At 50.6% G+C, this 17,178-nt stretch overlaps 1 protein-coding gene across 1 annotated transcript in view; it reads left to right on the top strand.

Moving 5' to 3' along the window:
• HELZ2 (helicase with zinc finger 2) overlaps positions 1-17,178 on the top strand; it is a 55,994-nt gene that overhangs the window by 15,590 nt on the left and 23,226 nt on the right. Inside the window, 5 exon segments of the mRNA XM_038369426.2 lie at positions 7,216-8,353; positions 9,089-9,272; positions 10,108-10,215; positions 10,983-11,497; positions 15,227-15,859. Of these exon segments, the coding sequence (XP_038225354.2) occupies positions 7,347-8,353; positions 9,089-9,272; positions 10,108-10,215; positions 10,983-11,497; positions 15,227-15,859 (2,447 nt within the window). The 5' untranslated portion in view covers positions 7,216-7,346.

Below are 17,178 nucleotides of genomic sequence, written 5' to 3'. Positions count from 1 at the left end.
CATATTTCCTTATTTGCAGAGAAGTTGTTGTCATGTCAGTCCCAGGATATTAGAGAGATGATCTCTTTTAATGTCCTCACCCGCCTTGTCTCTCTTGTATTTCCTTATAGCATGGAATAAAGACATACCAAGTGAGATTAATGCGTGCAGCAACTTAAAGCATTTCATAGAGTCTAATCACTAAATAAATTCTAACAATACAATCACACCTGTCACAGGTGAGGGCGTTTGTTTTCCAGCTGTGGGTTTGTCAGTTCTTAGCTCACACCTACGGCCTTGGCAAGAGCTGGCACTTGACTTACCAGCATCACAGCGTGACTCTGCAATTTGTTCAGTTAAATAATAATAGCAATAATATTACTTGGCACTTAATGTCTTGATTGCCGCCACAAACAATAAATAACTCTCCTAACAATGTGCTAGGAAGGGAAGCGGTGCTATTCTCACTTTACATGCAGGGAAATTGAAACATGGGGTCTAATGCATCCTTGGCATAAGTCAATTAAAACGGTAGCATTCCTCCTGGAAAGAATTTGTCCCATGGGAAGATTTGTGGCTTTACCTTTTCCAGCCCACTGTGGTAATCGTGTTGGGCCGGATTTCTGTAGCACCCAGGAAGCCAGGTTGGGAGCAAGCTGTGTGCCCCATTGCTGCATGCATACCAGATTTGCAGGAAACAATTAAGTGGGCCAACATGAAAATCAGGACCGAGGGCCATATATTGCGTCATCTATGTACAAGGAACTTGCTGGGTCAATGGGCGCATTGCGTGTGGCCATAGGGCAGCAGATGATCTTTGGTTATGTCATAAGGCTCACAGGGAACCCTGGTGGATGCTGTGTCAGAGGTGGCAGGCTGAGGACTCAATGAGGCTGGGAAGGTGCCTCGCTTGTGTTTAAGATTACTCTGGCTGGGATCAAGCACTTTTTTCCCTTAGGAATGACCTTAGAGTTGATGCAGATGAGATGTATCTTTAAAGTGCAGTAGCACAATGACCCAGCAAACTGATGGCTCAGTGAGCGTGGCTGTTGGTGAAAAGCTGTGAATACCCAGGCCTTATGACTTGTTTCTCTAACACTGGCTAATCAATAGGCAGAAGACCTTGAGCATCCTCCTATCACAGTGAGCTGCCCTGGGTTCAGGGACTCCAGATCTGTGTCACTATTACATTGTCTTTGCTTTGCTATTAGGGTATCAGCAGGTTATCTGGGTATCCACAGGCCCCAGAAGAGGCCAGACACAGCCTCGCAGCTGCTCTTCCCAGGCAGGATAGTCTCTGGAACTGCAGATATGTTTGTCTGACAGAGATTTGGATTTTCTGTTTGTTTTTTATTTTCCAGCATTTTTTAGCCAGAAATGCTGGTCCCACATCAGTCAGGGATTGCCCTAGGACTAAATGAACTTTTGCTGGGTCTCAAAGGAGCTTGACTAGCCAATACATTGCAGCATTTAATTCTGAACTTCTGGCATGGAGTTTTATCTAATATTTAGACTTGAGTAAATTTTAGCTTTTTAACTACATGTCTCCCCTAGGTAGAAATCCCTTGAGCTTGGAGCCAAGTGAAACAATGCGGAACTGCCTTGACCTTCTCTCCAAATGCACTTTGTCCTGATGGACTCCATTGCGGGGAGCTTTCTTGGTGAAATTTTAACAAAATTGGTAACAAAAATAAAAAGAGGCTATGCGGGGGGAGGGAGGGAGGGAGGGGAAACATCCTCAATGAGATACTGATGGCGGGGGGGAGGGATGGGACTGCAGACTGTTGGAGCGTTACTGCAAGGACCTGTATATGGTGTCTGTGTTTCAAGATGACTGTCCTTCCTGGTCAGGGGGGTTTCTCTCTCTGGTAACTGGAGAGATCGATATTGTGCTGCTGTCCTCGCTATACCATCCTGGTCTCCCATCAGCTCACTTCCTGGTCACGTGGCTCCATTTCCCCTTCAAACCATTCCTCACGTACCCCAACCACAGAGCTCTGCACTCACTCTATTAATCCTCTCCTCCCACGTGGTCCAGCCCCTGCACGTTCTCTCTCCACATGGTGCTGTGTTGTGATGGATGGTCTGTCACTGGCACTTTTAAATTAAGATTGCATGGGCTGTGGAGCCAAGGGGGCCACCTGGGCCATGGCCCAGCTACTTTTTGGTCCCAACTTGGAGCAGGTGATCCGGCGGTTCTGGGGCAGGATGGAGGTGGGGCGTCACAGAGGGACGGTGGCTGGAGCAGGGACAGGAGCTGCTGTAGGGTGAGTGCAGGGTGTACTCCAATTCCTGCCAGAAGCAGGACCTCTGTCTCACACACACACACACACACACACACACACACACACACACACACACACACACACACACACACACACACACACACGTGTGCTTTAAATGGTGCTCTGTGGCCCTTACAAGATGGCAGGATTTTCTAAAAGATCTGCTCTGCTTCAAACGGGAATTATTGCAGGGAAGTCCAGAGGCTGGTGGTGTACAAGAGGCTCACAATTGTCCCTTCTGGCTTTCTAATCGGACTCTCTGGACCCTCCAGTCCACATGCCACATCCCCCATCAATCGGCTCCTGTACTGTTGTTTAACACTTTTGTGTAGTGATCCTACCTGGCTAACCAGGTCAGTGCCCCCTAGGGGCCGGGTCCCTGTCCCGGACACACACAGTAAATGACAGCCTGCCCCAAAGCATGCACATGCTCTTAATCCCTCCCTGGCCTTTCCCACGCTGAGCCACCACTCTTCTGTGCCCCTGAGGAATTTCTCCTTCCTGTGCGTGGACGGGGAGCTTGGTTACACTCCCAGTGCCGTTACTTGTTCTGTCCTTGGGGAGCTCAGGAAATGGACTAGGCTAGTAGCCCGCTGTCGCTGCTGGCAGACTTAAGCAATCCTTCTAGCACTGCTAGAGTGAGTTTCTGAGCAACCCGTGGAGGTCAGCCCGTCTGCTGCTTTAATCCCATTATGATTATGTCTGCAGGGTAGGAAAGTAGCATCTGAATGGGATTTCACCCAACTGGGGAGCCAGGAATGCCTGGGTACTAACCTCAGCTCTAATCCCAAAACCTGTCAGCATTGGTGTGTCCCTGTAGCACAGGTGAGGAGGATCATACCTACTCACCTTACAGGGGTGGCACAAGGGTTGATCAGTGACCGGACCACAGGACTAAGGTGCTGAGGATTAGACCTATTCCAAATTATTATTTCTATCACAGTTGCATACCCACCAAGCACTCTCTGTGCTAGCTGTTGCATATACACCTGGGAAGAGACAGTCCCTGCCGCAAAGAGCTTGCATTGTACAGTATACTCCTGATTTTCCAAACCCCTATTATCCAAACCTTCGCATTGTCCGTCCTGGGGGGGACAAGGGAAGGATTTGGGTGACGTGGAGGTTTGGATAAGAGAGCAGAGCCCCCGAGCTGGGCGGGTCTCCTGGCAGCTAAATGGCTCCCATGACAGTGCAGGGAGCCTTTTGCACCCCTGCTGTCACAGGAGGGCTCCTGCCCTCTCCGTTACCTGAACTCCTGATTATCTGAATAAAATCCATATCCCCGCTGCTCTTCGGATCATCGGGAGCATTTTGCATCTAGATGGGCAAAGAGCGGGAAAAACAAAGTCTTGTTATCCCCATTGTATGGATGGGTGGATAGATGCAGAGAAGTGAAATCACTCACCCAGGGAATCTGTGGCAGAGCAGGGATTGAACCAGCTCTCCCAAATCTTGTTCTGCTGCCCAAACCCCAAGAGCATCCTTCTTCTGATCACTATGGTCTGAGAAATGGCCTTTTGAGTGTTCCCTTGTGCTCCTTGCAACTCGCCATCCACCCCAGCTCGGAAAACATCTCTTCTTTTACATCTGCGTTGCTGCAGTGTCCAGCAGCTCCCCCAGGAAACAAAGCCAAGTTGTGCTTGGTGCTGAAAAGTTATATGATTATTTATTCTGTAGCCTAATGAGTAAATGGGAATTGAGTCTACATAACATGCGATGGACCGAGAGGCTGTGCCTCCAGATCAGGTACAGGAATGAAATTGTTATTAAATTGAGGAGCACACGAGAAACAATCCAATCCATGTTCTCGGACTAGCAATGGTAGAAATGTATATCCGCGAAACTGACAAAATCGTGAACTCTGTAATATAACAAAGGAGACGGAGCCAATATAGAATGTCCAGCACTTGCATTACTCACGTCATGCTTGTGGAGAACCCCAAAGTAGGCCAGGTGATCTGTGCATAGTCATCAGGTTAGTGCATTTCAATGTATCCCACTTCCCATAGGGAGGGCTACACCCTGTTCGTATTCAACATTGGTTACACCCTCCTTTCCTTAGACATACTTCCACGTCTCAGTAACATTGGGGCTCCTAATTCTCATAGGTTAATTAACCCATGGCATCCTAATCACTAGCATTTATGTCAGTCAGTTGCTATGGTATTTCTGCAGTTAGTATATGTACGTTTTGCTTAAACTCATCAGCTCTTAAACTTTTCCTTAAAATTTCCTGTTTGCAGTGCGTTCTATCAGTTAGTTCCCCCTTTTAACTTAAAGCTTTAGGCCTTGCTTTAGTCATGTTAAGGTAACTGTCCTACAGGCCTGAGGCCTGTAGGTCCTTGCTTTACGGCCTTAATCTGTATATACACTTCTCTGCGGTATCTAGATGTGTTTTTCAGGGATATGGCAGGCTACAGTGATTTGTATTGCCATAGCACCTAGGAGTCCTAGCTGTGGCCCAGGACCCCCATGCACTAGGTGCTGTATAAATGCAGGTGAGAAAGGTGGTCCCTGCTTCAAAGTGTTTACAGTTGATGTCTAAGGAGTCAACAGATGGCTACAGGGATAAATATACAAAGCCTGTACAGTAAGAGACAGGGTGCCATTCCTGCTAAATAAAGACATGCAGCTTGTAGGTTCAGCCTTCCAGTGTGAGATTTAATAGTTTTAATTCCGTGTGTTTGTCTGCAAAGGTTTTGAAACAAACACACAGATGAGTCAGGGGTGATTTATTTCTAGATACAGCGTAGGTGACTGAATCTGAACGGAGAAATTCTAATGATGCACCAGCTTTCTGCTGGGTAGTTTAATGACTATTTTCTGCTTCAGTAAGTGATCTCCCATTGGGCTGTGATTTTGCTGCGTCTTGGAGGCTAAAGAGGATTGGGCCTGATGAGTGTGTGGTAGGAAAACCTTGGAGTGCTACAGGATATCTGGGGTTTCTGTAGGTCACAGCCTGCCTTCTGAGTCAATGCTGTACTGATGCCAGGGTGCTAGAGAGGCATTTGGATAGGAGTAAAGGTCTTGATCACGTATGGCCATTTAAAACACTGGGCACTTTCAACATCTGCAAGGGGGGCAGGGAAGGGCTGGCCATGGTGTCCTGGGGAAATTCCAGCGTGAGTTGATTCTGTTACCTGAATCCCCCTGCAATTTCAATTGGACGTGGGCTATGTCTCATCCCAAACTTTTGCCTGGTTCTTCTGTGTGCTGTTAAACAGCTGCTGTGTTCCACCCCAGAGGTGGGTGAAAGGTTCCTTGCTTGTGAAAATGCTTTGCGATGAGAAGCTTCTATATAAAATGAATGCAAAATCTTGCACTTGGCTTCGTTCTTTGTAGTAGCTTCAGGCCTGCTGTAAATACTGCATTTCCTTTCTCTGGAGATTCCACTCCTTGAGGTGCTAACAAGAGGCCGGAGGTGGTGTTTTGGGGCCATTGATGTGGGTTTTCGCCCTAGAACTCAGGTTTTGTCTGGCCTGTGGTGCCAGAAGGATTGATTTATTTAAGAGACAGGCACATGCCTGACCTTGCACCAGCTGTCTACCCCAGGCACTTTGTCTTGTGGTCAAGGTGGGCAGGGGATGGGCCTTCACCTTGTAAGCAGTGCCCCATAATGCTGTCAGCAGTGCAGCTCCACAACCCCCATCATTCTCCAATTTCCTCCTGAGGTCTGAAATATTGCTTACGGGATGCTCCCAGTCACTGGTTACCCAGGAAACAGCCCGCAGAAGGTTCCCAACCCATTACCGTGGGGCTGTGCACTGAGCAGTGAGTCACCTTTCCCACATCTGGACTCTGAGCGCTCGGCAGCCCGACAGGGTGTGTTCGTTTCTGCTGGTGCGTCCATCACCTTCTTATTTAGGTGCTGGCTGCAGCAGTTAAGGATCACTATTGTGATAGTCAAGCTTGCCTTCGGTGGAAGCAATAGGGTGTGTGTGCGTGTGTGTGTGCGTGTGCGTGTGCGCGCAGGGGTTGATGGGACAAAGAAGCAGCATGACCCCGAGGCAACTAAGACAGAAAGGAACCTTCTGAGCACTTAGTGGCTGGATTGAGGGGGGCCTGAGGGCAGCGAGGCTGCAGCTAAGCACAGAGGTGCCAGTGGAGTGAAGGGTGCAGTGGGATATACCTGTCTCATGTGGTGTTCCATTCGGGCAGTGTTTCTCAAACCAAGGAGGAGGGGACAGGCTGATTTCAGGGGTTGCAGACAGAGGAGAGGGCCGTTGTGGGTGGGGAAAGTTGTAGGACTCCAGAGCTGCCCCATTCCCCTTCCGTCCCCATCCCAAGCTTGGTGCTGTTGCCTCCCATGTGACCTCTAATGCTACAGTGCTGCAGGCTGCCAGCCCAGGTTTCCTCAATCTACCCTTGGGGCACCAATAATTGCTCTGCCAGGGCTTCCAACACGTGGGGGAGCGGGGAGGGCAGAGAAAAAAGTCGGGGGAGGAAGTCAGCAAAACATGGAAAAGAGGAAAATGGAGAGAAAAAGGAGGAAGTGCCCCAGGGAGGAAGGGACTGCGAGGCTGGAGAGATGGCAGCAAGTTTGTCATGGGGAGGGCCCCACACGGCCATGCAGCAAGGGAGGCTAGGAGCCATGCCTTGAATGTCTGTAACTTGCTCCGGGATCCTGCGGGGAAGGTGGTGTGCAGAGCAGGTTCACCGATGGGCTGGAGGCAGGAGTCCCTGAGTGAAGGGTCCCTTCTGTCTGTTTTGTCAGATTACGGGACAAGCCTTCCCGCCCCACCCCTCCGTGCAGTGGGGCAGCAGTGTTCATATCCTGACAACAAGATGTCTGGTTTCCCAAGAATCTGACCAAGTGCTGAGTGGGTGTTTTTGTTTGGTTTTGCTGTGGCTAAGATGATGCATTTTTCCTTGCTCACTTCAGGAAATTCAGGCGCTGGGATGGGTTATTTTACCACCTCAAATATCTCACTTGTTGTTTGTTTCTCTCTAGGGTTTTAAACTTGCATCGATGGCCAGGAAGGGCACACCGAGCTAGGACCCTGCCTGTTCCTTGGAGCCTTCCTGAGCATCTGATCTGCTTTTAGAGATTTGTAGCTTTTTTTCACTTGGCCGCTGGGGAAAATGCCTGCTGTTAACGGCCTCGTCCCCGTGAGGCTGGATGGCCTACAGAAGCAGCTAGAGCTGTGTCTGGTCTGCTCCAAGTGCAGCGTGAGGGAGAACGAGAGCACCTACTGGCGGAGAGAGGTGGAGCATCGCTGCATGCATGAGATCCTCCTGGCCCAGTGCAGAAGCAAGAGGAGCCAGCTATGGAAGAAGGTGGGCAGAAGGCCAGGCTTTCCAAACCCAGCACGTTACACGGTCTGCAGATACTACTCCCCAGGCCTAGGGTGCAACAAGCACAGGAACCAGTGCACCTTTGCCAGCAGCAAGGAGGAGGCGATGGTGTGGAACTTTGAGAGAGAGCACGAACTGGAGCGGCGTGTGCTGAAAGCTCTGGTGCTCCAGGCACAGATAGCAGGCAGTAGAAACAGCCTCCCAAGCCAGGAAGCGCCCAGCACCGCAGGGGAAATCCGGAGTGAGTTTGGGGGGCAGTTCCAGGAGATCTGCAAACTCTGCTTTTACCAAAGTCCCCAGAAAATATCCTCCGGGGGGCTGGAGAGGCTCTGTGAGGAGCATGGTGCTTGGAAAGCTCTCCTGGTCCATGTGGTTACCGATGGAAGGAGGAAGAAGCAGTACACTGCAATCAGGCCGTGGCCGGAGTTCATGTTGCAGCTCAGCTACTGCATGTTCGTCTCCAGAGGCAAACCGTGCAAGCATGGGGCACAGCGGTGCAACTATGCACACAGCGAGGTGGAGATGGCGGTGTGGGAGGCTGAGCAGAAGCATGGCCTGGCACGCTCGGACCTGCTGCCAGCCTTAGCAATGTTCAGCGAGAACGGCGACAAGCCAGCGCAGCCCCAAGTCCAGTTCTACTGCCGGGCCTGCTTGGTGACCTTCAGCTTCCAGGAGAGCTTCGAGAACCACTGCTCCCTGGTGGAGCACATGCAGATGGTTTTGGCTGACCCCATGATCCAGTGGGCTCACCGCACGCCTCCCTATGGGCTGACCACATTCACACTGTGCAACAGGTAAGCCTTGTGCTAGCAGGCGATGAGCAAACTGCATGGGTCCCTGCAAAGGGGGCACAGCGGGCTGATGACTTGATTCTAGATCATCCGTCTAGAGAGACAACCCAGCTGGCCTAATGTTTGGTGTTACTTTGGGGTGTGATCATTCTCATGTGTACAGAACCGGCCCTGTATTTGGAGGAGAAAGGGTTAAAAATCTCTCCCTGAACCAAGCAGGGACTTTGGGTATATGGTCTCCTAGCAGGGTAAAATGAAGCAGGATCTGACTTGGGCTGGTTCCTTATTAGGACAGGGAGGATACAAGGGGGTAAGTTTTGGGGGAAGTTAATTTTCAAGTGCCTCCGTGAAGGCCTGGGCTCTTGCTGACCTCAAGAGAAGAGGGTGAAGAACCTGCCTGTGGCATCTCTGGGGAGTTGGGACCTATAACTCCGCACTGATGCGGCGCCAGCTGGCCTGGCAATGGGGGAAGCACGCAGGGTGCAGGTGGTGTTACTGCCATGTCCCCTAACTCTGGCCAGAGCAAGTTGAGATGACGACAGAAGACAAAATGCTTCTGCCGTCATTCAGTGGGGCACTGCTGGTCCCAGTTCTGCCAGTATTGTGGCCTGGTAGGAACCCCAGATAATCCTTGTCCAGATGCAGGAGGCAGGGGGGTGCTTCATTCCCCATGCAGTCTCAGACTGTTCAGAGTAATCTGTGTGCTTTGTTTTGCATGTGGAATTTGTTCCCCCACAGAGGGGATATCTGTGAATATGGCGAACGGTGCACCAAGGCCCATTCTGTAGAGGAGCTGCAGGAGTGGATCCAGAGAGCGAAGGCTGCCGAGAGGAACAAGAAATCTGCCAAGAAAGACGGGCTCCTCTCCTACCAGGACCGTCTCGTTGCTGAGTACAAGGAGTGCCGCAACGAGGTGTTCATTGTACGTCCCCATCTGCTGGGTGGACACTGGCTGTGGGGCACCTGGATAATCCGGCTGATTGGAAGGGTTTTGAGTTTGCTTAAAGCTAAATCCTGATAAAGGGTCAGATTTTCAAAAGGGCCTTGCGAAAACCTGGCAGCAGCATTAACACTTGCGAAATCCCTGCATTTGCACTGGCTGGCTACGTGCAGGAGTGCCTGGCTGCCCCGTAAATGCCGGCTGTGTGTGCACCTGCATGTTTGAAGGGGGTGTTTTCAGAGGCTCTTGGAATAGTGCATCCCAATATCTCCCCACCTGCTTCAGCAATATGGGCTGATCACCCCCGGGGCCTGATCTTAAATAAGTCTTTCCTTGCAGGGTGTGCACCCCTGGGGCTAATACATGCGAGCCTGGTAGCGAAATGAAAGTGAAATTAACAAGTTCAGATCATTTTCATTGTAGACCATGAGAGAGGCAGAAAGCAAACAAAGGGGATAAATGGTGAAATGTAAATTAGATCTTAAACATGTATTTGAGACTTAATCTTGAATGTGTGTGCTGTCCGTGCCCTCTAGCCCCCAACACACCCCACGCTGCCCATTCCCAGCTCCTCTGGGGAAGGAGTAGGCCTGTTAAAGAACACAGTCTGTGCATCAAGCTGTCCTGCTCTGCCGTGTGTCCTTTCACCTTTCCAAGCTCTTGTTGGCTACACTGATGAAGCATTGGGGCTCGAATTCCCCGCCCTGCCCTTTCGGCTGCCCTGCTGCAGCTGACAGTGCTGGGGCTTACTGACAGGTGCTGTGTGTGTGCGATCATAAGGTGAAACACCTGGCTCTTCTTGTCTCCTTTCCATCAGCTTTCTGAGCAGGTTGATGGTGTCATGGTTACCTGCGAGCAGCCCATGCGGGTGCATTCAGAGGACAGGAAGATGCGATACAGGTGGAAGTTCAAAGTTCACTCCCAGGTAAGTCAGATTCTCTGTAAAGAAAGTCCAGGGGTTTGAAACCAACTCTGTGTTCCCCACATAGTGCACTCTCCCCACCGGTAGAGAATCGCCTGCTCTTCCACCCTGAGGGGCTGCTGGAGAGAGTCTCTGCATGGTTAAGGAGTGGGAGGAGGTTGGGACATGTAGATGAGGATCCGTTCCAGGCGCCCTGGGGCCTGCTGAGGCGAGAGGGGCAGAGAGCTCCTGCCCAGAGATGTTGCAGTTGGGACCTGGGTTGTGTTTGGGCCAGGCCTCTGAAAGCAGGGCCTGGGGATGTGCCAAGCATTTGGTAACCTACCTTATCGTGCCGACGGGTCTGGCTGTGCTGACCGGGCCCCGCTTCTACCTGCTCTGGTGCTTCGGACAAAATAAAACTTTCTTGAGCCTGCACAGGCTTGTGGGGAGGGAGTGTGGCCAGGAAGGGATCTCGTCTTGCTCATTTCATCTCTGCTGCCTTTGCTAGGTCCCAGGACTGACCCTTTATGGAAAATTCCTTAAGAGGTTAATGGAAATGATGCCCCACAGAGTCCCTTAGGAATCACTCTAAACCCCTCTAGAACTGAAGAGGGAATGGGACCATTTTGTAGATTCCAGTAGGAATTCTCTCCCTGCTGTGGAATTCCATAGAGTGGTGGGGGGGAAGCCCCATTCCCTATTTAGTTCTATTGGGCTTTTGCAGAGGGGGTGGCCAGATGGCAGGTCTCATGCAGGGAGATTCTCTTCACCAGGTATTATCTTCCCTTCAGATGCCTCTGAGGCACGTGGCGTTACTGAAGAGAGATCCTGGAGCCACCTTCTTCCTAGCAGGGGACGGGTTCCCACGGGGCCTCACTTACATCCGGGGGGAGCGGTTAAAGGCTCTGCCGTCACCGCCACTCTCGTGCCTAGTGGAGGTCTGCATGGAGTGCTGCACGTTCGGAGTCTATGAGCAGTGGGTCGTCTTTGACTTCGGCAGCCGCCCCGTCCTGGTGCGGAAAATCCAGGCCAAGATCGGCAGACGGGAGTTCCCCCGGCACAGCACGGAGGGCAGCCGCTTTGTGAACTTTCAGCGCTGGCACAGCGGCAACCGGGTGATTGTTCCCAGCGTGGAGATGACCAGTGACGAGGTGGACCTGCTAGCCAAGTACAAAGCGCCAGAGCTCTCCCTGGAGTTCCGGCCCGGCAGCACCACGAACACGCCCATCACCCACCTCAACTACAGGGAGAGGATGCATGACTTCCTGTTCCGAGAGGAGGAAGCTGAGCAGACCCTGGTTGACAAGTAAGTGTCCCGGCAGGAGTGGCAGATCCAGAAGGGTGAAGGGCTCATCCTCCTCAGAGGCCTGCCTTCCTTCTATCTGCAGTGGTCCCAGTGCCAATGCTCGTTCTGTCCCTTAATCCCTGGTGCTATTTCAAGTCTAGTCCCCGTATTTCCCCCCATGCCTATTGTGCAGGAATGGCCCCAAGGGACAGTTGCAGGTCAGACCTGTCACAGAGAAGTGGGGCGCTGTCGTGGAAGGTGACGTGTGGAACAGGAAAGAGAGTGATAATATAGGGCTAGATTCTGCTCTGTGGGGTGTAAACAGGGCAAGGGGTGGAGGTAGGGAGGCTCCACTCTCCACAACTAGTATGTATTTGTATTCAGGGGGGATTTGATTTCAATCAAACTGATTTAAATCATAATTTAAATCGCTAGTCAGGAGGACTCAATTTAATCATGGATTTCTACGTAAAAGTGCATTCTCGTTGGTTGTTATAACCTTAATACATATTCTTCACAACTCCGAGATAGATGTAGGTTTCATTTTTAGAAGGTACACACTATACATTTTTAAAGTGATTTATTTTGAAAACTTTTCAGATTAGCTTTACAGCTGTATCAGAAAATGAATGATTGTTTGGTTATTTCATTTCCCAAAGGTAATTGAAGTAGCTAGTTCACCTTCCAATGACTTCATAAATATCTCCAATTCAATGGGTTAATCGTTAATATTTGGAGGATTTTCTTGCCAGGCTATATTAGGAGGATAACATCACCAGACAGGAATTTAAATTGTTTTATTTAACTATTTCTCACCTTTCTTTCTTTCAAACATTTTTGCTGTTAACCAGCATGTTACCTCTGGAGACACAAATCCACAATTTGAGAACTGTAAAACTAAGCATCTCTGATGGTATCTTCTAGACTGAGCACTGAGTCTCATTGGGTAGCTGGAAAGATCAACCTAAATAATCTATACGGAACCCCATAAGATTGGGTCCCTAATCCATGAACTATTGGAACTCACTTACAAAACTTTTCTTAAACGTTACATGAATATATTGTCTCGTACTACAGAATCTGAATTTATAATTCCTATTTCATGATGAGATATCTTTGAGCTATAATGTATCTTAATTACAACTATCTTTAGATAGTTTTTGTTTCTCAAAAAACTTTTTATAAAAAAAATCCGTTGTGGGTTTTTTGTTTTTTTTTTTTTTAATTTTAATTCTTTGATTGTTATCCACCCTGTATGTATTACTGTAGCATCTCGGAGCCCAGGCATGGACTGGGACCCATTGTGCTAGGGGCTGTACAAACACAGAACAAATATGGTCCCTGCCCCACAGAGCTTGCAATCGAAGCACAAGACAGCAGACTACAGATGGTGGGGAGCACTAGGAAACAGCGAGATGCTTTTGGTCAGCATGACAGGCAGTGGTCTCCATGCACCAGCAGCCTAACCACTGACAGGTTTTTGGCAGGTGCACAGAAAGGAGAGTTTGAAGGGGGGATTTGAAGGTGGATAACGAGGTGGCTTCGCTGCTGTTCATGGGGAGCACCTCCCGAGGGTGAGGGGCAGCACTGGAGAAAGCACAAGGGCACTTGCATGAACATTTAACAAGTGTGTGTTTGGAGGCTGGTGTCATGGGCTGATCGCAGGTGGGAGCCAGCATCAGGATAGTGAGTGAGAGATGATGGGGCGGGGGTAAGCTCTGAAAGGCCTAGAATGGAAGGCAAATGTGGCATATGTTCACTGCGATATAGAAGCGGGGAGTCAGTGGAGGGACGTAAAGAGAGGGGGGACATCAGCAAGGGAAGAAGAATGATCTTTGCAGCAGCTTTCTGAATGGATATGAGTGGGGCCAGGCTGCATTTGTCAAGGCCGGAGAAAAAGTTGTTGCCGTGTGGGAGGAGGAGAGTTTTAGTGGATGGATCGCAAGGCCTGTATCTGAGAAATTTTCTGCAGCGAGAGTCTGAGATTTAGACATAACCTGGATGTGGACCTAGAGAGAAGTCTGAAAAGCTGATATCCAGGTTACGGGCTTGAGTGACAGGCAGGATGGTGGTGTTGCCCACACAGATTGGAAAAGGAAGTAACAGGGAGGTTGGGGAGAAGATGAAGAGCTCCGCTTTAGCCCTGTTGAGCGTGAGCTGATGACTGGATATCCAGAAGGAGAAGTCAGAGAGACCAATGGCGACTTTAATATGGACAGAATTAGACAGGTCCAGAGGACAGAGATAGATCTGTGGGTTGGTAGAGATGGCAGTTGAATTTGGGTTTGCAGATGAGATTACCCTGAGATAAGGTGTAGAGTCCTCTGAAGGACACAATGGATGAATGATTGGAGAGACAGGAGGAGAACCAGGAGAGAAAAAGTCCTGGAAGCCAAGGGAGGACAGAATTTTAAGAAGAGCATGGCTGACTGTGTTGAAGGAGGCTGACTGGATAAGGAGGATGAGGAGGGGGATGGAGAGCTGGCTCTGAGATTTGGCTAGCAAGAAGTCAGCAAAGACTTTGTCAAGAGCAGTTTCCATGGAGGGCATGGGACGGAAGCTGGCTTGCAGAGAGTCTAGGCTGGAACTGGGGGAGAGGAACACCAGCCAGCAGTTGTAGACAGTGTGTCCAATGAGCTCGAGATGAAAGGGAGATGGGGCAGTAGTTGGAGAGAGAAGTGCGGTGGAGGGAGGACTTTTTAAGAGGGGAGAGACTCAAGCATGTTTGCATTGTGAGGGGAAGGAGCCAGAGGAGAGTGAGAGGTTACGGAGAAGAATAAGAGAGGGGATGAGAGTGGGCACAAGGGAGGTCAGAAGATGGGGTCATTGGGGTAAGTGGAGGGGTTAGAGGAGGAGAAATGTCTGTGTCTGTGATGCAGGGAAGGCAAAGTGAGCTGTGGGAGGGGAGCGGGAAGGGAATGGCCTCTGCAGGGGCCTGCCTTTCTCTGGAGTGCAATGGTCTCCCCGTCCTGTCTCAAGCAGCAAGGCAAAATCTCCTGCCCTGAGCCTCCAGAGAGCACCAGTTGGTATGGCTGTGTAACGCTCTGCTGTGCGTTGCATGTCGTGGCTACTGCCTGGGCTCTGGTTTGTGCTGAGCACTAGCCAGCCGTGGGTGGAGGTTTTCTGTGCTGCTACTTGTAGAGAAACAAAGGGAGCTGTGCTATGCACCCCACTAGACCCACCACGAGGAGCCTACCCTGAAGGAAGTGGGTGCACCTGGTGCGTCTATGCTCCTTGTTGCACCGGCTCGATGTAGAGTAGATGGGTGCCTCGGGTGTAGCTCTCCTTACCAGCAGCCTGCAGGAGTTACATAGGCAGGCAGCTCTCTAAGCCTGGTTTTGAAGGTGTCCCGTAGGAGTTTAGTGCTGTTGAGTTTCTCAGGCATTGGCAACCTGTTTGCCAAACTGCCGTTCTTTACGTGTAACTTTTCAGTAAGTGCATATGGCCAAGTCCCCAGGTGCCGCAAGTCTGCATGCTGTAATTTGAATCAAGTGGCATTCAATTTAAAAACGCTGCTCAGCGTGATCTCTGGTTGGTCTAGGGGAGCACAGAGAGAGTCCTGTCACCAGAGGACAAGGACCAGGGCACAGGCCCTCTTGTGGGGAGAGGGTGGGGTGAAGAGGTGGGCAATTGGGAAGGGATCCTCATGCTGCGGTGATGCAGGCAGTCCCTCCTGCGTAGCGGGGAATATTGCTAATGAATTGTCGTGTGCAGTCATCACTGTTTGCTCTGGTGCCTTCTCCGTCTCAGGCTCAACCTCCAGGTCACCATCTCCCTGACCCCAATGCTGCAGACCCTGTCCGTGGGGATGAAATTTGCCCTCCTTGGTGAGCTCTTTGCTGAAGTGCCGACCCCTTGTGCCCTAACGCCGGACACCAACGAGGGGTACCTGCTGAGCCGGTCTGTGAGCACTGCTTTCCTGGCACCTGACCCGCCCACGGACAACCGGGTGTACGAGGTCAAGGTGGAAAGCAAGGCTATCACAGAGAAGAGCATCTGGCTTCTCGTCCCCAAGAGATGCTGCTCCGAGCTTGGCTTCCAGCAGGGCACCTCCCGCAAGGTGGAGATCCAGTTCCAGATCGACCGGCTGCAGTTCCGGCTGTGGCACTACGCAGTGGACCAGCTGCTGGACGAACGGCTGATCCTGCCCGACGTTGCAGCCTGTTCCATCCCTTACTCCCCCACACTTCTGCTGAGCGGGAACAAAAAGCAGATGCAGGCCATCTCCTTCATCACTGGCCAGGCCACCAGCACCAGGCAGGTCCCTCCTCTTCTGATCTATGGGCCTTTCGGCACAGGGAAGACCTTCACCTTGGCCATGGCCACCAGGGAAATCATCAAGCAGCCCAACACGCGAGTGCTGATCTGCACTCACACCAACAGGTAACTTGCTAGCTTTGCTATGGCTCTTCTCCAAAGGAAGATGCTGGGAGGCCATAAACTGAAGGCTGGGTGCTCAGCTGCGCCAGATTCACCCATGATGGGGATGTGAGGGTTTCTCTAAGGAAACTAAATTGTGTTTCAATGCCAAGAGTTTTGCCAACCGTCCAAACATTTAGTCCATTATTGAAATACGACAACATTATTTCTTAAAGAAAAGCATTCTCCTGTTGGTAGAAATCTGAGCCTAGATGGGGGCAGGAAGATGTGGGTGGAAGGAAACCAGGATACGTTCCTGATGGGGACCTTGATTCTAAACTAGAGGGATGTGTTTCACGGTGTGCTACAGTCATTCCTTTCTGGGTCCTCTTCCCCGACAACACCGTGGGTAACTGTTACACGCCAGGTGAAATGGAAACCCCTTCGCTTCTGCCCCTTAATGTCCCCTCTTGGCCTTGCCAAGGTGACTTCATTCTTGTATTTGCCCTCAGATGCTGACTCTTACCAAAAGCTGCTAGGCTGTGTGTATGTGTCAATATTGATTCTGCAGGTCCCATAAAGAGGGAGTTGGGGGAGGGAAAGTCGAGATGCACGCAAAGGTGGTAGGCTCTGAACTGGGCTTCGTTGTTCTGAGATGTTAAAATGAAAGTGACAATGCATGAGGGAATGCACAGAGGAGGGTCCATTTCCTTTCCTATGGGGACCATTATTTCCTTAATATTTTTTTGAAAGGTATAATAAAAAGAGATGACTTTCCCTCTTAGCCTGTGTCCTGCCCTCTGGCTGCACTGGGGCTTGTTCTACTCTCCGAGATGTTTGCACATATTCCTCCAGGACAGGATTCTAGGAAGGTTGGTTGTGGGATGAAGAATGCCTGGGGCCATGCTTTCATACCTGGGACCCGAAACATCCTTGTGCCCCGTGATCCCTGGCCATGTGGCGTTGTGACTGAGGGCCCAGGTGTATGTATTCAGAAATCCCTTAGTAAGTGAGGCTCTAGGCACTATGCAGCCACTGATTAGGCCTTAAATCGCACTCTGAAAAACATGAGCACAGGCTAATTGAGCATGTACCCCATACGCTAGTTTCTGCACATACGTGAATATCGTCTGCAGGTTGTAAATCGGGGGCCAGAGCTCTGGAAACTGCGACTGAGTGTGTTCCTTGTCCAAAGGGTCCGTTCCCAAACGAATAAACAATGGGACAGACTGCCCCAGTGCATCTTGGATGAAGGGCTTGTCTGAGACTCCCACTCACATCCCCTTGCCATGCTGCCTGGAGTGGCTCAGGACAGTGAACGCTTACCTCAGGGCAGACACCCC

Source organism: Dermochelys coriacea, chromosome 13, assembly GCF_009764565.3.
Source record: "Dermochelys coriacea isolate rDerCor1 chromosome 13, rDerCor1.pri.v4, whole genome shotgun sequence".
Taxonomy (NCBI): Eukaryota; Metazoa; Chordata; order Testudines; family Dermochelyidae; genus Dermochelys; species Dermochelys coriacea.
This window is presented reverse-complemented; position numbering and strand designations above follow the sequence as displayed.